At 48.1% G+C, this 27,090-nt stretch overlaps 1 protein-coding gene across 1 annotated transcript in view; it reads right to left on the bottom strand.

The window, feature by feature from the left end:
• Positions 1 to 9,095: 9,095 nt before the first annotated feature.
• The window catches only part of ADCY2 (adenylate cyclase 2), a 4,811,883-nt gene continuing 4,793,888 nt past the window's right edge, over positions 9,096 to 27,090 (bottom strand). The window contains exon 25 of the mRNA XM_069219709.1: positions 9,096 to 9,566. Coding sequence (XP_069075810.1) covers positions 9,414 to 9,566 — 153 coding nt within the window. The 3' untranslated portion in view covers positions 9,096 to 9,413. The remainder of the gene's footprint in view (positions 9,567 to 27,090) is intronic.

The following is a 27,090-nucleotide window of genomic DNA, read 5'->3' as shown; positions in this document are numbered from 1 at the left end:
TGTCAATTTGGGAGAGAGTACCACTCCCTCCACTGACCCATCTTTTGCCTTTGAGGACAGGAGGTCTGGCAGAGGTTCACCCTCCTCCTCCTTTCCTTCATCAGTGACCATCAGCATGGTCATGTCTGCCCTGTCCTGGTGGGGTTTCATCCTGTTTACATGTAGGATCCTGTGAGGATTCCTGGGGGTGCCAAGGTCCACCAAGTAGGTGACCTCACCTTTTTTCTCTAGGACTGGATAGGGCCCAGTCCATTTGGCCTGTAGTGCCCTAGGAGCCATGGGCTCCAAAACCCACACCAGCTGTCCTGGGTGATACTCAGGCATGGTAGCCTTTTGATCATGCCAGAGCTTCATGAGCTCCTGACTGGCCTCCAGGTTTCTGCTTGCCTTCTTCATATACTCAGCCATGCGAGACCGCAGGCCTAGTACATAATCCAGCACATTCTCCTTGGATTCCTTGAGAGGCTTTTCCCAAGACTCTCTCACCAAGCACAATGGGCCTCTTACAGGGTGCCCAAACAGTAACTCAAAGGGGCTGAATCCAACCCCCTTCTGTGGCACCTCCCTGTAGGCAAACAGCAGGCATGGGAGGAGGACATCCCATCTCCTCCTGAGTTTGTCAGGCAAACCCATGATCATGCCCTTCAGGGTCTTATTGAATCTTTCCACCAGACCATTGGTCTGTGGATGGTAGGGTGTGCTGAACTTATAAGTAACACCACACTCCTCCCACATGGCTTTCAGATAGGCTGACATAAAGTTTGTGCCCCTATCTGAGACCACCTCCTTTGGGAATCCCACTCTGGTGAACACACCAAGTAGGGCCCTAGCCACTGTGGGAGCAGTGACTGTCCGGAGGGGTATTGCCTCAGGGTACCTGGTGGCATGGTCCACTACCACCACAATGTACCTGTTACCTGAAGCAGTTGGTGGGTCTAGGGGACCAACAATGTCAATCCCCACCCTCTCAAAGGGAGTCCCAACCACTGGCAGTGGAATTAAGGGAGCCTTTGGCTTGCCCCCTGTCTTGCCACTGGCTTGACAGGTGACACAGGAGCTGCAAAACTCCCTGACTTTTTCTGACATTTCGGGCCAAAAAAAATGGTTGACCAGCCTGCTCCAGGTCTTGGTCTGTCCCAAATGACCAGCTAAGGGGATATCATGGCTTAAGGTAAGGAGGAATTCTCTATACTTTTGGGGGACCACTACTCTCCTAGTATCCCCTTCTTTGAGGGTCCTTGCCTCAGTGTAGAGAACTCCATCCTCCCAGTAAAGCTTGTGGGTACCACTGGTATCCCCTTGTTCTTGCCTGGCAGCAGTCTGCCTCAGGCCCTCAAGAGTGGGACACTCTCTTTGTCCCTGGCACAAATCTTCTCTGGTGGGCCCACCTGCCCCTTGCAGTTCTGCCAAGTCAGGCAGAGTTTGCAGGGAAGGTGTCCCTCCCTCAGAGTTCAGATCCTCCCCCTCAGGGTTGGATTCTTCCTGACCCTCTGTACTTGTTGGGGCTGGCAAGCCAGACCCAGTGCTCTTTCTCTTTTTCTTGGAGGCTTGGCCCATTGTTCCAGGGTCCAAGTGTCCAGCATTTCCCTGTTGTGCTGCCTGTGACCTGGTCACAGCACACACCCATTCAGGGAGGTCCAGCATCTGTGCATGGACCCTTCTCTCCACTTCTGACCATTCAGATGCTTCAAGATCATTTCCCAGCAGACACTCTACTGGGAGGGCAGGAGCTACAGCTACTTTTTTAGGGCCAGTCACACCTCCCCATTCCAGACTCACCATAGCCATGGGATGGAGTTTGGTTCTGGTATCTGCATAAGTCACCTGGTGGAAGACACCAGGTAAGACCTGCTCTGGAGAAACCAGCTTTTCTGCAACCATTGTCACACTGGCTCCTGTATCTCTCAGAGCTTCCACTTCAGTCCCATTGACTTTAGGCCTCTGTCTATACCTCTGCATGATGGGAGGTAAGGTGGCCATAGTTGCAATGTCCACCCCACCCACGGATACTAAGGTGACTTCAGTGTACCCTGATTCCACCCCTGGGCCAACTTCCACCCCCAACCCTACACTAGCAATCCCCTGGGATTGCCCACCAGTGGGGGGCTTCTTGGTGCAGATAGCATCTCCTCTTTTATGTCCTGGCTGATAACAGTCAAAACACTTGCCGGCCTTAGCAAGCTCCTGAAACTTTCCTGCTTTAGCAGGATCAAAATTCTTTCCCTGATACCCTTTCCCTTTAAAAGTGAATTGGCTCGGGGTTCCCCCTCCCTGAGAAGTTTTTGGGGACTCTTGTGAGGACTCTTTGGGTTTTTTGTCATCTTTCCCCTGGTTCTTCCCCTGAGAAGAACCATGTCCTCCCTTTTTCTGATCACCCCCTGGGGGTCTCTGGTTAACCCTAGTTCTTAACCAGTCATCTGCTGCCTCCCCCAGCTCTCTGGGGTTGGTCAACCTAGAGTCTACTAGATACTGGCGGAGCCTCTCTTGGACACAATTAGTTAGAAGGTGCTCCCTCATAATCAAATTGTACAGCCCCTCAAAGGTACTTACCCTGTTGCCCTGTATCCAGCCCTCCAGTGCTTTTACTGAAATGTCCACAAAGTCCACCCAGGACTGGGTGCTTGTCTTTTGGGTGTCCCTAAACTTAAGCCTATACTGCTCTGGGGTTAGACCAAACTTTTTAGTCAAGCAACTCTTCATACTGGGGTATGAGTCTGCATCCTCCCCACTCATGGTTAGGAGCCTATCCCTCCCAGAGTTGGGAACTAACTCCCAAAGGAGTGAACCGTAGTACTGAGGTTTGACTTTCCTCATCTGGAGGGCCCTCTCAAAGGCCCCCAGCCACTTATCTATGTCATCCCCCTCTACATAGGCAGGAACCACCCCTTTGGGTAATCTGGGGGCAAAACCCCCACCCAGGGACACCTCAGTTTCTTTCTCGCTGCCTCCATCTTTTTTTTCTTTGCTTGCCCATTTTTTCTTTTCTAGGGCAAGCTTATCTGCTTCCAAAGCTATGTAGGCTAGCTGGGCTTCCAGCTCTCTTTCCCTGATGGATGGGTTCTCTCCTCCTGAAAGGACCCCCTTCCTACCACTAGCTTTGGGTCTGCCCCTAGTGACTGTATCCACTGAGGACCGTTCCTCCTCTTCCTCACTTAGGCTCGGATGCCTTCCCTCCCCTGAGTGGTTAGAGTTAGCATCTTCCCCTTTTTCTTCCCCCTCTGGAGCTTCCTCTGTCTCTACCTCTTGGGCCTCAGCCCATGCTGTCAGGGATTTAATCAGGATTTGTTTCCTGAGATCAGGGGTTGCAGGCAACCCTCTCTCAATACACAACCCCCTAAGCTGGACTACTGTCAGTGTGGGTAGGCTAGCCAGATCAAGCTCCATGGTTCCCTAGTTTTGTGTCAACAAAAACTTTTTGCAAAAATTGGAAACAAGAATTTAGAAAAATTACAAAAATTCAATAATTGAAATTAATCCAAATTAATTTAAAAAAAATTTAAAATTAAAAATTAAAAACAATTTTTGCACTAGGACAATTTAAAGGATTTTTAATTTGTTTTATCTAAAACTGTAACGTGATATTGAACACAAGTACAGGATCCCGTCGCTGCTTCCAATTATGTTGGAAAATGGGTTATTGGTAGGGCAGGTAGGTACCTACACCTAGCAACAAGCCACTAACCTCCACATAGGTACAGTTAGGTCTCAGTAAATTAATCCCAGCTCTACCCTTGGTAGCTTGGCATCGAGCGTCAAGGCTTAACTTAGGAGACAAAGTGTAAAGCATTCAAATATCACAAAACAGTAATTAAATAAAACACAGGAAACAGTTTAAAAATCCAAAACCAATTTATAAAAATAGCTTATATTTTTATCTTTAAAATGACACAAAAACGATTAAAATCGGTTCAGGGGAACCGGAGATATGAATTTTTAAAGTATTATTATTTTCTAGCGCTTAGAAACAAAAAGCGCCAATCGGGTCATCTGGTTGCACCAGGACCGGGGCAAAGTCAAACTTTCAGGCCGACCGCGATGGAGCCCTGCTCGGCTACAAGTCGCGGGAGGCCTCGGTTAAAAAGTTACCTTCTGACTTAGTCTTTATTTTGAAGTTTTTCTTCACCGGGACGAACCTGCCAGTTGAATCCGACCTCCTGGAGCCCTTGTCCGGATACGCGAAGTCGGTTTCCTCGGTGGTGATTTTTACCTTCGGACTTAGTCGTTTTTTCGAGATGAAAATCCTTCGACCGGGGTAAACCTGGATCTTGTTCCGACGTCCATGGAGCCCTTCTCGGATACGATGGCTGGGAGGTCCCGGTCAACTTTTTACGTTCGGACTTAGTCTCTTTTTTGGATGTTTTTCTTTACCGGGACGAACCACGAAGTCAGGCCGGGTCGCGGTTGAGGCAAGCCGGCTAGAATTTCCGCGTCAGGTCGGTCACTTTATGGAGCTTTTTTTCAAAAATTCTCCAATCTTTTCCAAACTTCTGGGGCTTCACCCAGATGTTCTTTCAAGGTTCTTTTGGGGTCCACAGCTCACCCCAAGGGTCCAGAAGTTCTGTGATGGTCCTTGGGGGGTGCGGACTTCAACTCCCGGAATGCACCTGGCGCAAACTCCTTTTTGGCCACTGGACAGTGGTCAGCTGGTCGCTTTCTTCAGGAGTTGGTGCAGGGGACTCTGGTTAGCAATTTTTCACCTGTAGCAAACAGGGAGTCCCTCCTTGAACCAGTTGAAGCCAGGCAAAGTCCTTCTTGTGGTGAAGCCCAAGTTTGCAGCTGGTGCAGTCCTTCTGAGTGCAGGGTCCAGGTGCAGGCCAGGGGTCCAGCAGGGCAGTCCTTCTTCTTCTTTAGTTCCTTTCTTGTTGAATTCTGGAGGGGATCTGAGGCGTGGGTGCAGGTCTGCCAGTTTTATCCTTGCTCCTGGGTGAAAAGCAGGGGGGCCCTGGTTCTCCAATCAGGGACAGGGTCGTCCCCCTGTGATGACCACTTCCTGGGAAGTGTGGCAAAAATCCATCCCAGAAGGCAACAGTCTCTAAAAATCCAAAATGGATGAATCTGATTTTTGGAGGAGAGATCTGGCTGAGCCCACCCACTGGTGTGGCTAAAAATCATAAACACACCCCTCTCCTGCCCTCTCCTAATCTAATCAAGGGGGCACCTAGCTGTCTGGGGTTGCAGGATGTGGGGGTGTTGCTGGGTGCTCCAGATGTCCTTCTCTGCCTTTGAAGACCAGTTTGGCAGCCCTCCCCCTTCCTGCCTCACCATCTGCTGAGGGGAGATTCTCTCCCCCAAGCACATTCCTTTGTGTGAAGCCAGGCCACTTCACACCTCATTAAAGTAGCCTGGCAGAAGCTGCTGCAGGCTGGCCAATCAGAGCACAGCAGCAAAAACAATGCAGAGCTGAAATTGGCAACTTTTTAGGTAAAGTCTAAACTTTTTACCTGAACTAGTTATATTAAATCCAACAACTGGAAGTTGTGGGATTTATTATAACAATCAATTTGATACCAAATTCTTGGTATGTAACATTTAAGGAGACTTTAAAATTTAAAATAAAGTCTGCCCATTCTAGCCTATGAAGGCCATTTACTTCAATGAGGGAAAAACGAATTTGGCTGTTTTTACCTCACCAGGGCTTATAAATCTATTTTTATAAAGTCCCTGCTTATAGTTACATGGCACCCAGCCCTAGGGGCACATAGGGCACACCTTAGGGGTGACTTATATGTAAAAATAAGGTAGTTTAAGACTTTGGAAGTACCTTTAATTCCAAAGTCGAATTTGCATATAACTTTAATTTAAAAGCAGCCAGCAAGGCAGGCTTGCTTTTAAAATGACACTGGGCACCTCAGCAATGCACCTAGGTGTGCACCACCTATGCTGTGGTCCCTAAACCTACATGCCCTACCATATACTAGGGACTTATAGGTAGGTTAACTTAGCCAATTATAATTAGCCTAATTTGCATATCCATTTTACACAGAGCACTGGCCCTGGGACTGGTAAGCAGTACCCAGGGCACAGCCAAGAGTCAGTAACCACCAGTACCTATCCAGAAAGAGTGGGGGTGATCAGGCAAAAAAAAAAGGACTTTCCTACACAGAGTGATTTAATAAATGGATTTCCCAGACCAGAGATTCTTTTCAGTGTGTGTGTATTTCAACTCCGTCCATAGTGAAGCAAGACACTTCCAGAAACAAAATTTGGTAAATTATGAGGGACTCTTGTAGGTTAATGAATAACTGGACACATCTGCCACTCACTATAGGAGAGCCAATTTAGTTAAAATGTACATTTGCCCTAAATGTAGGTTTATATTTAACACAGTGCCATTGATATTTAGAAAAAGGGTGGTTTGATGAACTGCAGGGCCAGATAAATAGTTTTATTTGGGCCTCTGAGGGTGCCCGTATTGCCTGAAAAAAACTGAGGAGGAAAAAGAAAAAGGGGGCTGGCACTTCCAGATTTTCAGTACTATGCATGGGCATTCTTATTAAAAAATGGTAAGCTGTTGTTGAACAGCCCAGGACAATCAGGTGTGGGGGCTGTGTATAGAGCGAGGCTAAAGAATATCCAAGGCAGTGATTTTGGTTTTATGTATAAATTTGGCAATCACAGATTTATTATAAAAATGGAGGCTTAAGCTGTTACAAGCCATGGCAGAGCTCCAATTCCATATTAGGAAGGTCACCAATCTCCTGTATTACAGTAAATATGCACCCACAAGGGATTCCACTGGCTTCCTGGAATGGATCAAAGATAATTTTGCATCTTCCTCGAGAAAGATGGATGTTCAGAAGTGGGGCCGATTTTGTCAAGGTGGAGCAATGTTGTCCTGGGAAAAATTTAAGACAGAAGTGGGTGGAAGAGTATCAAAGTTCAAGTATCTTCAAGCTCAAAGCTGGGTGCAGAGGCTGGACAGTAAGGTGGGGGTTTCCAATGAGCTGGGAGAGCTATTATATCAAGAAGCACTGAAGAAGAAGGAAGTCGCGAGATGGTATTGGTTGAAGACGGAGCTAGCAGATGAAGACTTTTCACTTCCAGAGGAACTATGGGAAAAATGCTTGCCAGGGATGCAGTTAAGAGATTTATGGCAAGTATGTGCACATTTTTTGCATAGCCCTGTAAAACCTGCCTGTTTAGGAAGAAATCACCTGTTTTCCATCCATAAGGTGTATTGGATTCCAGAAAGACTGTCGAAAATTAAGACAGGCATTATGGGTAACTGTAATAAATGTAGGCTTGGGAAAACTAATGATTTGCATATGTTTCTGGAATGCCCAGCAATTCATAAATTCTGGGAAGATGTGTACAATGAAGTGGGTGAGATACTTTCTATTAGATTCCAGGTATGCCCCTCCCTTGTTATTTTTGGGACTTTCCAAGACCAAGTTAAGTTAAACTATGACAGTGCTAAACTGCTTTTTTATATGATTTTGCTGACTTGAAGGGAGATGTGCAGAAAATGGCTCAGTAGTCATCCATCCTTATACAAATACATGTATGGGTCGCTCATCTCAATTTGATTTTAGATGCAAAAGCTGTGGAAAGCAGAAGATATGAGTGTTGATTGCTGCTACTGAAGTGGCTAGAACAATGAGATCTGGAGTGGCCGGGGTTAGTCCACAGTGAGAACCCAACACACTTGGTGACTCAGCTGAGTCGTCCTATGATTACACTTAACTGCCGCTGTGGCTCTTTGATACCTGGCTGAAAAGCTGTGGTGCATCAGAGAATCTGTGCTAATCCAGGAAGGAGTCTTCCCCAAAAAGATCTGAGATAAGGGTGGTTCCGAGAAAAGATCTCCAGGGAAACATCCAGAGGTGAATGAGGATAAAAACAATAAATGAGGGCCATTTGGACTTGGGGTCGTTGGTAACACAAATCATTCTTCCTATTTAAGGTGGATGTTTTGATGTACTTTATTCCATTCAGGATGGGCTAACAGAAAGGAATAAATATGAACCCCATTCCCTGGCAGAAAACTGCCAGAGTGTGAGGGCTATTACAAAGGGGGGGGGGGCTGAGCTGCATTGGAGAATTCAAAAGAAGCACTCCTTACATGTCAGGATTTAATGTCATAAGTTTACACCTTATCTTAATATTTGTTGTGTTTATTGTTTTATTGTATTTAGAGTTACTGAGTTTGATAATGTTTTAATATTATTTAGGTTGTATTGTTAAAATAATCAAAATAAATATATGCCTTCAATTTTCTTGCAGGAAAAAATTTGATCAAGATTACAGATTTGCATTGGTCTAAACAGATGACCTGCAATGAAACATAAAAGAGGACTATTCTTCACTGCGGCCACTCTGATCTTGTCAATCAGTTACGAAAGGGCTACCTTCTCATAAGTCTAAGGCAGAGATGTTTGAATGGCCTTACTTTTGTGGTGAAACATCAAATAAATAGCAGATGTCTTCTCATGTGCTGAGTATGTTAGGGGTATGGCGGGACTTATTCCCAGTCTTGTGTAATGCTGAGATGGGTTAGAGGATGGAGAGACAAAATTATATTGATTTGGATTGACACTTTGTGCTCCTGAAAACATATTTAAAATATGTCATATCTCACCTTGAACACAGCTGCTGCTTGTCCAGTGTCTTCAGAGAGAGTCAACAATCCATGACACATGATAAAAGAGGGTAAGCTTTAAAGTAGCCCGAAGTATAAAGAAAATGTGTTCTAAATTCATGCACTCATTCAAGAATGAAGAGACCATAAGTGAAAAGCAGTAAAAATCCAACGCACTTCTGTATGAAATAGACAGTGCATCAATATAGTAAATGACTTAAAGCCTGCACTGCATTCACAGAATTACGTGGTAAGTGCATTTATAAAAGTCAAACACCTTTGCTGGTCTTGTAGGATATATTTTCCCTTAATTTTTGTTTAACTTTATACCACATTGTTGATTTCATGTGGTCCTGAAGAGGGTTTGTCACCTGTGGAAGGAAGATAAAACATGCATTTGCTGCCTACTATTCTGCTTCTAATTATCTGATACCTTGATGATATTGCAAGAGAAACGGTCAGAGAGAGTATATAATATAAAGACACAGAAGTGGTAAATAAGGAGCAGAATGCTTGTAAGACAAAGTACATAGAAACTTTAATGAAATAAACTTACAAAATACAATGGCATTAATACATTTGACACATCTGTACAAAACTAGTCCTATAAGGGAGGACAGTCTCTGGGGGTCGGTGGTGATGTGGACGTAGGAAATGCTGACATGGATTTCATGGTGTGCCACTGGCTATTAGACACAATTTGTGAACACATCCGGACAGTGCATGGAGCAACGGAGTGAAACTATTTACAAATACTGCAGGTTGCTGTTTTCAGCAGACTACGGAGATGGGTCCCTGTCTTGAGATGGGTATCTGGCGGATCTGAAACACTTGCTCATGATGCAACATTTGCCTGTGATAATGACCTTGTCATCTCTGTATGAACAAAGTAGGTCTTAAGTTCTCCTTTTCCTTTGACATTTATAATTCCGCGGCAAGTGCACATGTATCCGAGTGCTTGCAAGACATTGCTTGTCTCCTCCGTCACCTAAAACAAAGCAAAGAACATTTAAATTCACACATAAGACTGACTCACCATGAGACATCTAGAAATAACATTGCTCTTACTAAAATAATCTACAGAATATGGTACTCATAATCTTACAATACAAAAAGGGAATTGAAGGGCATTTTTAGCACTTGTACTTTCTCTTCCCAGACCAGGGAGAAGTATTCTGCACAGCATTGTGGAATGGCTGGAATGCAGCTCAATGTATGTATGGACAATCCTTTGTAGGAAATCTCTAGAGATTCCTCTAACGCATGTTTCTTATGGAAGCAGGCAATTTATATCTGCAGTCGAAATTTTCTTTCTCCATTTTTTAGAGGTCTCTGTAACCAAAGAAGCAGTAACACATTTTCAAAAGTATCAATTTGTAAAATGTCTGATTTTGAAACCTCTCCAGGGTCTGGTTTGTGTTTCACCAAATCCAAGATTCTAGTTAAACTCAGGATGATGCAACTGCCCTCTCTACCCAGGTTGTGTGACCGGTCAAACTATAGATGGGCCATTAATGGAATTTTCTTTTTGAATTCAGACTGAGGAAAGAATTGTCTAATCTTTTGATCAAACAGCAGTATGTTTCATGCACTGATCGTTCTACATAGTAAAACACACTCTGTAAATCACCCACAGCTTCAGGATCCCATCATAGATATAACGAACCCTATGATGAAGCAGGTGCAATGTCTGGATGATGTTCTGACATTGTTTTAATTCAGTGGAATGAATGATTTCCAGTAACTAGCTGATCTCAGAGGAACATATTGGTCTAATCTGACAAGGATTCTATAATACAGACCATAGGAACTCCTTCGCTGTTTGTCAGTGTTAGAAATTGGGTCTGTAGTTGGCAGAGGTATGCACCCCATGCACCACAGACCTAGTCAGGGTAAGACAAAACACCTCAAACTTAAATGGCTTCGCCTATGCAAGGTGTTGACATGTTTAGGCCCTCCCTATTTCCGGGCCTCCTCAGGACAAAAAGAAATTCGCCACCACACTTAATCCTTGTTATTGAATTTGGGTCACTTTCACAAGCAGCAGAAACCTCCGTCAGCTGTTTTGCCGGATACAAGGAAATTCATAGTAATATGTACTGAGGGCAAGGCAACCAGTTTGATACCAATTCAAGTGCTGAATCTCGGAATCACTGGCTAATCCAAAGAAATCTGAGTTTTTGAACGTGTCTTGTGCTCCTCCATGGCGTCAGGGCCCAGCCATAAGTTTCCTCGTGTATGGTACAACAGCTGACAGAGGTTTCCACTGCTTGTGAAAGTGACCCAGATTCAATAACAAGGATTGAGTGCACATTTCTTTTTTAACCCCGACTCACTGATAATAACCTGTTAATGGCTGGATAAGGCAAACTGTTAGGGGTGAAACAGGTGAACATTTTACTTCCTTCTTCCATAAGTCCTGAGGAGGCCCAGTGAAAGGGAGGGACAAAATGCGTAAACACCTTGCATAGGAGGAGCCATTTAAGTGTGAATATTTTTGAATAATTATTTGGGACACATTTTCAAGTGACAGAGGACATCTGTGTCCTCCATGTGATACCATTCTAAAGACTACCTCCTTCGTGGACTGCACAACAGATAAGGAGCGCAACTGTATGATACAAAGAGTTTGGAAGATTAAAGCATGATTTGAATGGTATAATTGTATTTGTTTTAAATATATTTTTTGTAATTCTTTTGCTTTTTTTGTATGTTGCATTTGTTTTTAATGTTAAATATTGTATAAAAGTACACTTCAGGCTCAGACACAGAAGATTATTAAGATGCTAATGAAAAAAATAAACCATAAGTGGTAAAACCAAGCTCCTCTTTGTGCTATAAATTGATATATGGTTGTTCCCCATGTTACACCATATTTATATTCAGTTTGTTCTATGCCCAGGTATGATGGGGTTATTAGGGCATACCCGTAGAGGTGGATAACTGTGGTTATCTGGTTGTGCTGGGCCAGGACAAAGTCACAAGTTCAGGCTGACCAGGATGGAGTGTGAGCCGGCTACAGGGACCCACTTGTGCCTGCTGAACACAGTAACTTAAATCCTAGTGCAGTGCAGCATTGCTTTACGAAGCTTGGTGTCTTCCGGTGCTGGTTCTGAGAATCTGTGCGGCGAGGCTTTGTGGGGCTTGGGCAACACGCCATCAAGTCTGGAGAGACTGGCAGCTGCATGGGGAGGCTTTGCAGGGCTTAGAGTTGATTATTGCCAGTTCTGATGAGGACCACAGAGGACAGATCATCTTAGGCCCGCTTCCAAAAGTCCAGGACTGAGGTGGCACCACTTCCCAGGGTAGACTCACAGATGGCAGAGTCAAGGTGCTCTAGCAGGAGAGTTGGAAGTCTTTTGTGTCCCTGAGACTTCAGAAAAAAGGAGGAAAGCCAGCAAGGCCTTGGAGTCACTGTGATCCTGGGATGGAGAGATATAGGTCCAGTCCAGCTCAGGCAAGGGGGCAGTAGCCAGAAGGTCAGCTCAGCAAATCAAGAGTCCAACAGACTAGCAGCTCAGCAGAGTGGATGTCCTTGTAGCGGCCCAGCACTCCTTCTTTCTGGCTAAGCATCCATAGGTCCAGAAGTGTATGGATTTTGAAGTGTCAAAAGTCCAGTTCTTATAACCAGAGGTGCTTTTGAAGTGGGGGTGACTTCAAAGAGGGGTTTGAAGTGTACACAGGTCCTCCCATTCCTGTCCTGGCTTCAGATGTATTACGGGGGGAGGGGCATGCAGCTCTTTGTGTGGGGACAGGCACATCCCTATTCAGGTGCAGGTGTCAGCTCCTCCCTCCCATCCTGTACAGAATGGCCTGTCAGCCGTGTGATGGCCCAACAGGATGTCAATGGCCCATATGGTACACCTCAGTTCCTTTTGTGTGTGACTGTCTAGAGGAAATGCACAAAGTCCAGCTGTCACCCACCCAGCCGTATATTAGAAACAGGCAGTAGGCACCAGATGGCTACAATAAGAAAATGCCTTCTTTCTCAAAGTGGCATTTCAGAACTGCAATTTAAAATACATCTTCACCATAAGTTGTGATTTTAAATTGTGAGTTCAGCAACACCAAACTTGACAAACCTTTCTCTTCCAGCTTGGGAATTACACTTATAAAATGTAATAAGGTAATCCCAATGTTATCCATTGGGAGAGATAGGCCTTGCAGTAGTGAAAAATAAATTGGGATTTTTTCACTGCCAGGGCATGTAAAACTTAAAAGTACATGTCCTGTTAGAAATTGGGTCTCTAGATGGCAGATGTTTGCAGTCGGTCCAAGTAGGGACCACAATCCTAGTCAGGGCAAGTAAAATACACACTAAAATTTACCCTGTGCTCGCCCTCTGGTAGTTTGACCCAGAGCAATCAGGTAAAACTAAAGAAGCAATCTGTAAAGTATTTGTGCACACTCACAGTAACACAGTGAAAACACCACAAAGGGACTCCACACCAGTTGAGTAAAATAGCCACTATTTATCTGAGTCAAACAAGACCAAAACAACAAATATCCAACATACACGAGCCAAGTTATGTATTTTGAAAGATTAAATCAAAATGCAGTATTTATAAGTCAATAGCGCCCATCCAAGGCTATTTGGTCATGCTGGACAGGGGCAAATCCAAGGGTTCAGTCCTACCGCGATGGAGTGTGGGCTGGGTACAGTAGTCACGCAGACCTGCTGACAGTACATTGGTTGCGTGAAGGCTCAGTTATAATGCGTAGATCCAAGGAGGGGATGCATTGTACTTGCAGGTGATGCTTAATTTCCTGATCTGGCAATGTCAGTGATTGGTCGATGTCCAGAAGCGATGAGTACTGGTTCCGATGTATCAGTGCTGTGTCGGGCAAGCTGGGGCTGCATTGTATGTTAGGGCCATTGCATCACGCATTTCTGCAGCGGGATGTGTTGGTTCCAAGTGACACGCCGGTGTTGCTGCATCAGTTCTTGTGTTGCAGCACCACTCTCACCTCCGTGGGCCCAGGACTGGATTTGGCACCTCTTGGTAGAGTAGGATTCACAGCAGAGGAGCCCAAATGCTGGTAGCAAGATGCAGGTGAAGTCTTTGATATCCCTGAGACTTTGGAAACAGGAGGCAAGCTCAGTCAGCTTGGAGAAACTTTAGATTGCAGGATGTAGAGCATTAGATCTAGTCCTCTCACTCCCAGGCAAGAAGTAGCAGGCAGCAGGCCAACACAGCAGAGCAAACAGCAAACTCGCAGTCCCTCCTGACAGCCCAGCGGTCCTTTTTCTTGGTAGAATGTCCTCAGTCCAGACGTGTTCCAAGTATATGGTGTCAGAGGCCTATCACTTATGTGCCTTTGAAGTGGTGAAAATTCAAAAGGGTGTTTTTTAAGTGCACCAGGTCTCTTTAAGCCCAGTCATGACTGCGTGGAGGTCTGTGGGGGATTATCAGTCCTTTGTGTGGGTTCAAGCCACTACCCTTTGAAGTGTAAGTGAGAGTCCCTCTACCCTTCCTTCCCAGGAAGACCCATCAGTATGCAGCTGGAATGCAGGTGCAGTTGAGTGTCCTGTATCTTTGGCTGCCTGAATGGAATTAACAAAGATAGCTGTCACCTAACCTTACACAGACCAGATGTGGATTGGAGGCAGGCTAAGACTCGGGATGGTTAAAGTAAGAAAATGCCAACTTTCTAAAAGTGGCATTTTCAGACCTACAATTTAAAAACTACCTTTACCAAAAGATGTGTTTTGGAATTATGAGTCCAGAGACACCAAACTCAAATTTCTATATATTCTCAATTAGAAATTACCCTTAAAGGATGTTTTAAGGCAATCCCCGTACTAGTCTATGCGAGAGCTAGTCTTTGCTAGTCTTTGCATTTTCACTACCTGGACATGATAAACGTAGAAGTACATGTGCAACTTTTTAAATACACTGCACCCTACCCCGGGGGCTAACTAGGGCCTATCTTAGGGGTGCCTTACATGTAATAAAAAAGAAGGTTTAGGCCTGGCAAGTGGATACACTTACCAGGAGGTTGAAATGGCAGTTTACACTGTGAACACAAGCTTTGCAGTGGCACGCCTGAGACATGCTTGAAAGTCTACGGTGGTGGATGGCACAATAAGTACTGCAGGCCCACTATAAGTATTTGAATTACAGGTCCTGCACACACATAGTGGATTTTATTAGAGACTTACCAGTAAAACAATTGAAAGGCCTTTGTTACCATGATTTATACAAAAAGCACATGCATTTTAGCATTGGATAGCAGTGGTAAAGTGTCCAGAGGCCTAAAGCCAACAGAAACAGGGGCAGAAAAAGAGAAGGAGGAAGGCTAACAGTCTGGGGAGTACCCTGCAGAGAGGGGCATTTCCAACAAGTACATTGCACTCTGCCCTGTGGGTCACAAAGGGCCTACCTTAGGGGTGACATATATGTATAAAAAGGGACGCTTTAGGCCTGGTAAGAACTTTATCTTGCCAGGTCAACATGACAGCCTAAAACTGCACACAGAGGCTCTGCAATGGCAGGCCTGAGACATAGTTAAGAAGCTACTTAAGTGGGTGGCACAATCAGTGCTACAGGCCCACTACTAGCATTTAATTTACAGGTCCTGGAAACATGTAGTGCACCTTACTAAGTACTTATAAGATAATTGAGCATGCCAATTGGGCATGAGCCAATGTCATCATGTTCAGAGGAGAGAGCACATTCACTTTAGCACTCGTTAGTAGTAGTAAAGTGCTCAGAGTCCTAAAGCCAACAAAAACTAGGTCAGAAAAAGAACAAAAAGTTTGGTGTGACCCTTCAGAGAAGGCCATTTTCCAACAGGTAGTGACTATAAATTTTACAGGGATGATATGCTGCAACCTTTATAAAAATGGTTACTTTCACTTACCCTTAGAAATACACACTGCTCATTACAAACTTTGTTATTTAATCACTTATATCAGTGGTTCCCAATCTTTTGACTTCCGTGGACCCCCACTTTATCATAACTTGATTCCGGGGACTCCCACTGAATCTTTATTGCAATTCGGGGACCCCCCACTGAGTCATTACTGAAAACTGGGGACCTAATGTGTTAATATTATTTAATTTTATAAGCAGTTGCGGACCCCTTGAGGAGGCTTTGTGGGCCCCCAGGGGTCCCCGGACCACAGGTTGGGAACCACTGACTTATATCATTAGTGATGTCACAGGAAGTTAAGCTCAAAGGAGAGACCACGATGAGCTATAATGGTATATTCATTACTAGCCACCACTTTCGCACTTTTATGTATGCATCAGAAAAAAAGTGAATTGAAGTGAATTAAGGTTTCAAAAATCTTGCTGTATTGACATGTGGGCAAGGATTTTTTGCCTGTTCCCCATGATACATTTGGCTTAATACACAAAGAATTCAAAGATAGAATGTGGTTGCTGGGCTGTTGGAGAATATTTCCCGATCAGTGTTGTAGGCACAGTCCTTAACAAATAGGGATTGTAGTGAATCCTAGTTCATTTTAATGGGATAGCAAGAGTTAGCTTAGCCGCTGGCTTGTAGACTCGTGCCCCCGTCACCTAGTGACTTTTAACCTACTTAGCTTGCTCTGTTTTAGCCCATTTAATTATTTATTTCTTCTAAGATGGGTGCCTTGTTTATAGTTAGGCCACTTGTTATGAGTTTTATTATCAGTGTCACTGCACCAAGGCGTCAAGATCAAGCACAAAAGACAAACAGTAGGTGTTCACACTTAGGGATTTTCCCTCTCTATACTTTCGAGGGATTGTTGATATTAATTGCCGTCCCAAGCATGCCTGTTATCTATTGTTTTGGAATACACATACGTCAGGGGACCTTGTAGATCTGTATAAATACATCACACTTTTAGACAGATAATCAGAGGGATTCCAACCAGAGGGCATCGCCACCATCGCTGATACCGATGCTGCAGTCATCTTGACGCTGACCCAGTCTTCGTGTCCCTGCGGAGTCTGAGATAGAGACCTCATTCCAAGGTAACGAGGGTTGGGGGCTCCCCTCATGGACACGGCTTTGGCAGATTAGGTTTTAGCAAACCCAGCTCTCCTTTAGGTAGGAGGCTAGGCCTATTCTCATTTAGGGTATTAGGACATATTCCTTCTTATATATATACATATATATATTTCTTTCATATATTGCAAAATGGTGGGGGTCTTCATAACAATGACTCTCTTCTTCACAATACAGTACTGTTGCTTGGTATATTCATTATCCTAATTATTGCAGTTCATGCAACCTATCGCAAATTGCAGTTATGTTAAATAAAAACTATTATAACTTCACTGCATCTGTGTTATTGCCTTTGTTTGTATGAGACATAATGGCCCGTATTTATACCTTTTTTGCGCCGCATTTGTGTCGTTTTTTGACGCAAAAACAGCGCAAACTTGCAAAATTCCATTGTATTTTGTAGGTTTGCGCCATTTTGCGTCAAAAAGCGGCGTAAATGCGGCGCTAAAAAAAGTATAAATACGGGCCAATATATCTGTGAGAAAAGGGTAATCTCCGTTTAACCATGACATTCCCTGAGATATCTTATTTTTGAGTCCATGTGTAAATGACTGCCATAAATCACCTTTTACAATAGTGTTTCTGGTGAGGTACTGCTAGTGAGCCGGTAAGGTTTGGACAACAGTTGCAACTAGTTATAGGAAAAGACTTAGGGGGTCATTACAACATTGGCGGTATAAGGCGCTTACCGCCGTGCAGAAGACCGCCAATACACCGCCTCGGCGGCGGTAGACCGCCACAGCTATTATGACACACATCTCGGAATCTGCCGAAATTCAGACACCCACACAATCCCGCCACACCAAAGGTCAGCGATAAACATGCGGAAACAAATCCTCCACTTCCACGCCAACAGAAACACGCCCATGCCATTACGACCCACGAATCCACGCGGCGGTCTTTCAACCGCGGTATTCCATTGGCAGTACACACCGCCACGCTCAAAATACACACACATCTACAAAACACCACCACATTGGACATTTACAAATACACACACCTGATACACATACACACACCACTCCCACACATCCAATACAATATAAAACACACACCCACATCACCCACAAACCCCTACAACCAAAAATTCAGAGAGAAGGCGAGAGAGAGAGCACAGAATAGACAACCCCATCACACAGAGGCACACAACACCATCACCCACACAACATCCACGCACAAAACACCACCTACAACTACACTCACCACACTCATCAACACATACACCACCCCACACATCACACACAACACCCCATGTCACGCCAAAGACACCCCCGCTTCTCTGAGGAGGAGCTCAGGGTCATGGTGGAGGAAATCCTACGGGTAGAGCCACAGCTATTTGGCTCACAGGTACAGCACACATCCATAGCCAGAAAGATGGAGCTATGGCAAAGAATTGTGGACAGGGTCAACGCAGTGGGACAGCACCCAAGAAATAGGGAGGACATCAGGAAGAGGTGGAACGACCTACGGGGGAAGGTGCGTTCCACGGTCTCCAGGCACAACATCGCGGTACAGCAGACTGGCGGCGGACCCCCACCTCCTCCCCCTCAACTAACAACATGGGAGGAGCAAGTCTTGTCCATCTTGCATCCTGAGGGCCTCGGAGGAGTCATTGGAGGAACGGACACTGGTAAGGCAAATCTTCACTATCATATCCCCCACCATACCTGCATGCTATCACACACCCCCACCCTCACACCATCCACTATCACCCAAACTCCTCACTAATGTACCCATAACACCAACTACACATCCCAACCCCAAGACCTGCATGACACAACTAAGCATGGATACCCATCACTAAAGCATGCCCACTGCGCATACCCAGAACACCCCCCAACCATCAGCACACAAGCCCCCACACAGGAATGCCTGCACTGGGTTTCACGCACACCCAACCATTGCACACCATGAAACACATACATGCAATAATCATGTACTTATACCCCCGCAGGAACCCGAAGGAACGTCACCACACCAGAGGGTCCAGACAACACCACTCCACCCCCAGAAGAGGCCCACAGTGACGACAGCAGCTCTGCCCTACTGGATCTTGATGACCAGCCCAGACCATCGTGGGCCTCAGGACAGTCGGTTCCCCTTGCCCAGCCACAGCCCAACACCGAGCTTCCACCCTCTGGTAACACCAGCACAGCACCCACCCAGCGGGCCCAAACCTCCCTACCCAGGACAGGTCAATCAGCGGTGTGTCCACCACTACAGGGCACCCAGGGTAACCCACCAACCCAACAACAACATGGACCTGGGGGCAGTGGTAGTGGGCACACGGTCCAGGGGACGGAGGCACAGGAACACAGGGGAACTGGGAGGGCTGCTGTGCGACAGAGGGAGGACAGGCCAAGGGAACCAACTCTCCACGAGGCCCTATCCTCCATCATGGGAGCATACCACCTCTCCCAGGAGACGATGGCCACGGTCCTGGACAAGTTGCAGGAGACCCTGCGTCTGCAGGAGGAGCAGTATTTGGGGTTCAGGGAGGAGCTCAGGACCATCGGCTCCGCCCTGGGCACCATCGTAGGGGTGCTGACGGACATTCAAAAGACCTTGAGGGACACCGTGGCACTCCAAGGGGCCCCTGACACTAGTCAGGACGACGAACTGCCCACCACCTCCGCCGGCGCTAGTGGACAGTATGCCCCGCCACAGGACCACCACACCAGCACCCCATCCCCTGCAGACGGACAACCACCACGCAAGCGGGCCCTGAGATCTAGGAACAGGACAGAGCAAGAAGGCAAGACCCCCGCCAGGAAATAAGACCACCCTGATTGTCCCCCCACTGTCCCACTTTGTTACCCTGTCCAAATAGGAACTGCCCCAGCTCCACTTCCAATGGCTAGATGTGCAATGTACCTGTGAGACTAATAGACTGGACTCTGCCATGGACATTCCTCCACCATCACCCATCCCCATTTCACAACCCCCCTTCTTTTTTTAGCACTTAAATAAACACCCTTGAAACACTAAATAAAATGGAGTCAGTCTATGATTTGTAATTTTGTATTATCAATGACAGTGTCATAATGGGTTACCCATTGGAAGGATAACATACCAATATCACACATCATAACCCCTTCAAGGATGCAAGCAGTTGACACGTAGGTTACCACATTTGTGAAACTGAAATGGAAGGGGACAACTCAGTTAACAAATAGTGAGTGAAATGTCAGTACATGATAGAGGTAGACGTGTGAAAGGTAATATGATGTTAAACCTGAAAATGTACTCACCTGTGTTTCACTGGAAATATTGCTGTATGACTGACTCCCTGTTGTCGTTTTCTTCTTCCTCAGCTTTATCCTCATCACTGTCCACAGGCTCCACAGCTGCTACAACACCGTCATCTGGATCATCCTCCTGTAGAAAAGGCACCTGGCGTCGCAATGCCAAATTATGGAGCATGATGATGTCGCACACCTTCTTCGGTAAACTGTAAACTTCGTACTTGTATAGCGCACTACTCACCCGTTAGGGTCTCAAGGCGCTGTACGCATACCGCTGTGGAACCCCTCCTGTCTTTTCCCTGTGAGGTGCCCACTCCTGGGCAACCTCCAAGGTGAAGCCAGGCATCCCAGTGCTGTTGGGGCCGTTGTGGAGATTAAGCAAGCTATTGCCCAGAGTTACACAGTGGGACCTATGAATTAGATTAGGCACCGATGCGAGAATTATGAGGTCCAAGGAAATTGAGCCCAAGACCCACCGAGGCGGGAATTGAACCCTGGTCCCGGGCCAGATTTCTGCATCAGGGTCTGCCTCTCTGACCATTGAGCCACACTTCTCCACTTGAGCCACACTTCTCCAGGGATTCACCTGTCATATGGAGGCACCTGAACTGGCCTTCAGGAGGCCGAAGGTGCGTTCGATCACCCTCCTAGTCAGCCCATGTGCCTCATTGTAGCGTTCCTCTGCCCTGGTCCTGGGATTCCTCCCTGGGGTCAGTAGCCAGGAAAGGTTGGGGTAACCAGAGTCCCCCAATAGCCATACACGGTGCCTCTGGAGTTGACCCATCATATCAGGGATGCTGCTATTGCGCAGGATGTAGGCGTCATGCACAGAGCCAGGGAACATAGCATTTACCTGCGAGATCTACTGGTCTGCCAAACAGACCATCTGGACATTCATCGAATGATAACTCTTCCTGTACACCTGTTCACTCCTGCGGGGAGGACCAGAGCTACATGGGTCCCATCAATGGCACCTATGACGTTGGGGATATGTCCAAGGGCATAGAAGTCACCTTTCACTGTAGGCAAATCCTCCACCTCAGGGAAAATGATGTATCTCCTTATGTGTTTCAGCAGGGCAGCCAACACTCTGGACAAGATGTTGGAAAACATAGGCTGGGACATCCCTGATGCCATGGCCACAGTTGTCTGAAAAGATCCACTTGCAAGGAAATGGAGCACTGACAGCACCTGCACGTCAGGGGGGATTCCAGTCGGATGGGGGATTGGTGACATCAGGTCTGGCTCCAACTGGGTACATAGTTCATGGATAGTGGCACGGTCAAACCTGTAGGTGACGATTAAATGTCTCTCTTCCATTGTCAACAGGTCCACCAGCGATCGGAACACTGGAGGATTCCGCCATCTTCTCATATTTCCCATGTGACGGTGCCTAAGAAGGACAACAGCGAATAAACAGTCACTATTCTTCCAGGTATGTACCCACAGTCACACACAAGACTACACCAGACAATAAACCTTTCCTGGATGTGTGTTGAGTGTAGGCCTCGGTATGTGTGACGCAGTAGTAAATGAAGCCATGTGGGCCCCTGAAATGGCGGCTGCCTGACCTCTAAACTGGGACAATGGGATTGTGGGGTAACAGCGCTGGCGTTGCACACCGTCATGGTAGGCGGTCGTAGACCGCGGCGCAATGCTGCATTGGTTAACATTGGACCCTATGGGTCCCAGGAGCCAATGAAGAGGTGCGCCGGCGGTGATGATGCGCACCACCGCGCACGTCAGCGCCGCGGACGTCACCGCCCTTTTCTATCTGTTCAATCAGTAGATACCTGACCTTCGACAGGAGAGGACCTACACTGCTAGTGCTGCTGTGACCTCGGTCTGGAAGCGACGATGGCTGCTGCGTCTGGGGAAAGGACCCCTGCCTTCACTGCACAGGAGTTGGATAAACTTGTGGATGGGGTCCTCCCCCAGCACATGCTACTCTACGGTCCTCCAGACCAACAGGTTAGTACACAGGGAGCACGTTGTATGGGCTAGGCCGGGGTGGACAGGGCTGGGTGGAAGAGGGAAGGGGGCAGAGTTGATACTACAGTAAAGCATGGGAATAAAAGGCCCACATGGCCAGAGTAGGGAGGGGGCCACTCACAACGACGGTGCAGTTGGTAATGACTGTTCCTCTTTCCTTGTGCATGTCATGTAGGTCAGCGCCCACCAGAAGAGGGACATTTGGCGTGCCATTGCCAAGGAGGTCCGGACCCTTGGGGCCCACCAGAGACGGGGCACCCACTGCCGGAAGAGATGGGAAGACATTCGCCGCTGCAGCAAGAAGACGGCGGAGGCTCAGCTGGGGATGGCCTCCCAACGTGGGAGGGGGTGCCCGTCGCACCATGACCCCACTGCTGTTCTGGATCCTGGCGGTGGCCTACCCGGAGTTGGATGGGCGCTTGAGGACATCACAGCAGACACAAGGGGGTGAGTACAACCTCATTCTGCGGACTTTGCGTGCAGTGGAGGGGTCTGGGTGGGGGAGGTGGGCTGTGTGTGTCCCTAGGCCAGGGCGAGTTAGGTAGGCAAGGCCCCTCCGTAATGTGTGCCATGTGGCACTCTACCCCACCTCAGAAGAGTGGCAAGTTGAGGTATAGTTGCCCCTGTGGCATCCATGTGTGCAGATTTCCACCATTGCCATGTAGGCCATATCCCAGAAATTGCATGTGCAGAGGCCAGGAGCACGGCGTTATGCATGGGGCTGCTGCGTCTGTCTTGTCCGCCAACGGTAGCGGTATACCATGCACTAAAACTCTCTTTCTTCTGTCTCCCCCCCTTTTCCTGCTCTCCCTGTCCTTTTGTACATCAGCATCATCAGTCGGAGGTACAGTGGCACCGGAGCACGAGGGAGCTGCATCCCACATGGCCATGGAGGACCACACCACAGACTCTGAATGCACCAGTGGGACGGAGGGCGAGGGGAGCTTCACGTCGGCCACCGGATCACCAACCAGCAAAAAGGACTTGTCTGCCGATGGGAGCTCCCCAGTGGTGGTGGCACCTTCTATGCACCCCACTTCTACAGGTACAGCCACCACCTCCCCTACCAGCACCGCCCTCCCGGCAGCCCCTCAGCGTTTGCCCCGTGCCCGGTCACCCAGGAGGGTGGGTATCACCTTTGCCCCAGGCACCTCAGGCCCTGCCCCAGTCACCCCTGCTGCCCTCAGTGAGGAGGCCATTGACCTCCTCAGGTCACTCACTGTTGGGCAGTCTACCATTGTGAATGCCATCCAGGGTGTAGAACGAGAGTTGCAACACGGTAATGCATTCCTGGAGGGCATTCATTTTGGTCAGGCTGCCCTTCAGCGAACCCTGCAATCTCTGGCCTCAGCACTGATGGCAGCCATTGTCCCTGTGTCCAGCCTCCCCCCTCCAACTTCCTCCACCCAGACCCAATCCCCTGTGCCCCAGCCCATCCCAAACACACCTACAGACCAGCATGCACACAAGTCAACACACACAAGTAGCTCAAGCAAACATAGGCACCACACACACCACAGGCACCCACGCAAGCCTCACCCACATACAGACACAGCAACATCCACTGTCTCCACTGTGTCCCCCTCCTCCTCTTCTCCCTCCTTCCTCCCAGTCTCATCTACACACACACCTGCATGCACCACATCTACAGGCACTAGGACTCGCACCAGGACATCCAGCACCACAAGCCGCTCACCTGCACTCACCACCTCCAGTGCCATTTACACGTCCCCTATGTGCTATCCCAGTGTGTCTGTGACGCCCCCTCCCAAAGTACACAAACGCCGGCAATCACTCACCCAACATCCATCCACCTCACGACAGCCTCCAGTACCTTCACCTGCACCCAAAACACCTAAAGTGACACCTCCTACAACCACCTCCTCTTCCTCCACTCCCAGAGCCCCTCCAGCTACCCATCCCAGTGTCCGTCAGAAACTGACGCTATGTCAAATTGACCTTTTTGCACCCCCGCCATCCAATTCATCAGTCCCGTCGTAGCGCCTCAGCCAAAAAGCCTCCAGTACCAGTGGTGCGTGTTCCAGGTTTTTGGAGTGCACCGTCCACCAGGGCAGGCAGTAGGACCCGGAGCCAAGGCACTGGCAGCCCACCCCCTGTAAAGCCTCTGAAATTGGGGAGTGGACGACGGGACCGTGTCAAGACTCCTGGTGGGACAACAGGTGAAATGGGATCCAAGGCGATTGGTAAGTCAGCTGTAACTCCAAAGAAGGTGGGGAAGGTCCAGAGGAAGTCTCCCCAGCCTGTTGTGAGTGTCACGGCGGAGAAGTGCGCCATCATCATCATCATATACTTTATTCGACCATAGGTCATAAAAGTTACATATTAAATTGTACAAAAAAGGTACGTTTTCTTCATTATACTTAATGTGCGCCATCATCTCCGGCGGTCCAGACACAACCGCCAGCACCATCATCACTGGTCCAGAGACCACCGCCAGAGTCACAGCCCAGGAGAGCCCAAGTATCGTTACTGGTCCAGAGACCACCGCCGGAGTCACAGCCCAGGAGGGCCCAAGTATAGTTACTGGTCCAGAGACCACCGCCAGAGTCACAGCCCGGGAGGGCCCAAGTATCGTTACTGGTCCAGAGACCACCGCCGGAGTCACAGCCCAGGAGGGCCCAAGTATCGTTACTGGCCCAGAGACCACCGCCAGAGTCACAGCCCAGGAGGGCCCAAGTATCGTCACTGGTCAGGAGACCACCGCCAGAGTCACAGCCCAGGAGGGCCCAAGTATCGTTACTGGTCCAGAGACCACCGCCGGAGTCACAGCCCAGGAGGGCCCAAGTATCGTTACTGGCCCAGAGACCACCGCCAGAGTCACAGCCCAAGAGGGCCCAAGTATTGTCACTGGTCAGGAGACCACCGCCGGAGTCAGTGCCCAGGAGGGCCCAAGTATCGTCACTGGTCCGGAGACCACCGCCGGAGTCACAGCCCATGGGGGCCCAAGTATCGTTACTGGTCCAGAGACCACTGCCGGAGTCACAGCCCAGGAGGGGACAGGATGCCACAGCCCTGCTGGCCAATGATGGAACGTCATGCCACACACCAATATCCAGTATGGAGATCGTCATGCCACACACCAATGTCCAGTGTGGAGATCGTCATGCCACACACCAATGTCCAGTGTGGAGATAGTCATGCCACACACCAATGTCCAGTATCAGAACCGCCATGGCAAAGCACCGCTGAACAGTCCTGAACCGCCATGGCAAAGCACCGCTGAACAGGGCAGAGACCGCCATGTGAAAGCACCGCTGAACAGTCCTGAACAACCATGGCAAAGCACCGCTGAACAGGGCAAAGACCGCCATGTCAAAGCACCGCTGAACAGTCCTGAACCACCATGTCAAAGCACCGCTGAACAGGGCAGAGACTGCCATGTCAAAGCACCGCTGAACAGTCCTGAACTGCCATGTCAAAGCACCGCTGAACAGGGCAAAGACCGCCATGTCAAAGCACCGCTGAACAGGGCAAAGACCGCCATGTCAAAGCACCGCTGAACAGGGCAAAGACCGCCATGTCATAGCACCGCTGAACAGGGCAAAGACCGCCATGTCAAAGCACCGCTGAACAGGGCAGAGACCGCCATGGCAAAACACTGCTGAACAGGGCATGCACTGTGTAGGAATGAATGTACCGCCACATCAGGCATCCTTATCCCATGTGCAGCTGGTACAGTGACAGGACAGGAACTTTCACGGGGAGACTCATCCAGTCTGGGCACCAGTCCCCCTCCAGAACCAGTGGAGACCTGCATCTACTTGAGAGACGAGACTGTGGCTTTGCACTCCCCAGGATAAAGCAGTGGGCAACCCACCCACTGTAGAGACTTGTGAGACTGTGGCTTTTCACTCCCCAGGATGGCACAGTGGGCAAACCACCCACTGTAGAGACTTGAGAGACTGTGGCTTTGCACTCCCCAGGATGGCACAGTGGGCAAACCACCCACTGTAAAGACTTGAGAGACTGTGGCTTTGCACTCCCCAGGAAACATCAATGGGCATGGAGCCCCCTCGTGGATGTGGCTTTGCAGTCACCCAGCTGAGGTGCCCCCCCTTCCCTTCCCCCTGAGGTGCCTGTAGTATTTCTATCTGATGCCCCGGCAGTGTTCCCTCCGATTTTGGTCAGGTATCTATTGTGGGCCTCGCCCATGCATTTTTGGACTGTTGGTGCACGGACATTGTTGTGTACATATCTGCACTACTTCTTGAATTGTATATATAATTATGAGTGATTTAGAGATATATATCTGTATATTTTTGTATGACATGTATATTGGCACATTACAATGTTTGACTGAAATTCGCATTGTCTTTGCATTCTTCCGGGGGGATTGTGGGTTGTTAATGTGATATTTTTGACTGCATTGGTGTGTATGTTGTAATATGCGAGGGTGGGGGTGGGGGTGTTTGGTGGGTGTCCCCCTGACTTTTGCCTCCCCCCTTCCCCATGTCGTAGATGCAGTACTCACCGGTATCTTCTGCGCCTACATCGCTGTTGGTCGTAAACGAGCAGAAAGACAAGGGCAGGTAGTATTTGGAGTTCCGGGTCCATGGAGTTGTCGTTCCTCGTGGGATGTGTTGAGGTGAGCGTTTTCCCATAGCAAAAGCTGTTTCCGCCGTGTTTTTATCCACGGTGAATCCGCCCCGGAAAAGGTGGCGGATTGGCCTGTTGTAATACTGTGGGCGGTACATTGTCTCCCGCCTGTCTGTTGGCATAACCGCCGCGCTGCTTGTCTGTACCGCCGTGGCGGGCGGTGTGTTAAAGTGGCTTTCTTTGTTGGCGGTTTCCGCCAGGGTCATAATTCCCTTTTTTGTCCGCCGGCCTGTTTGCGGTATTACCGCAACTTTTCCACCGTCCGCCAGGGTTGTAATGACCCCCTTAGTCACCTACAAACTAAAGTACTGTCATCCTGAGACCAGCAGTCTTGTTCAGAGCAAGAGTTCAAACTACGACATGGCGCCACCAACGATGGTGTTTAGGCACTAATTTACGGATACCCTGACTATCACTGTCTCACAGACAACAGGTACCCTAAGTACCGTTATACGGAAACGTCCGTGGTCTTTGGGAGATTCCTCCACAGCTGAACAGGTAACACCTAATTAAGCTGTAGGTTGTTCGGGCTCGAACTAATTAAAAGGAAAGAACTTCCCCTATTTGGTGTTCTGTTTCTCTAAACAACTATGGCTAATACCATAGACATTACTGCAAATGCTAGACATGCACTTACACAACATTTATTAGCGCATG

Source organism: Pleurodeles waltl, chromosome 2_2 (genome assembly GCF_031143425.1).
Source record: "Pleurodeles waltl isolate 20211129_DDA chromosome 2_2, aPleWal1.hap1.20221129, whole genome shotgun sequence".
In the NCBI taxonomy this organism is placed as follows: domain Eukaryota; kingdom Metazoa; phylum Chordata; class Amphibia; order Caudata; family Salamandridae; genus Pleurodeles; species Pleurodeles waltl.
Note: the sequence above shows the minus strand (reverse complement) of the source record. Positions and strands in the feature narration are given on the sequence as shown.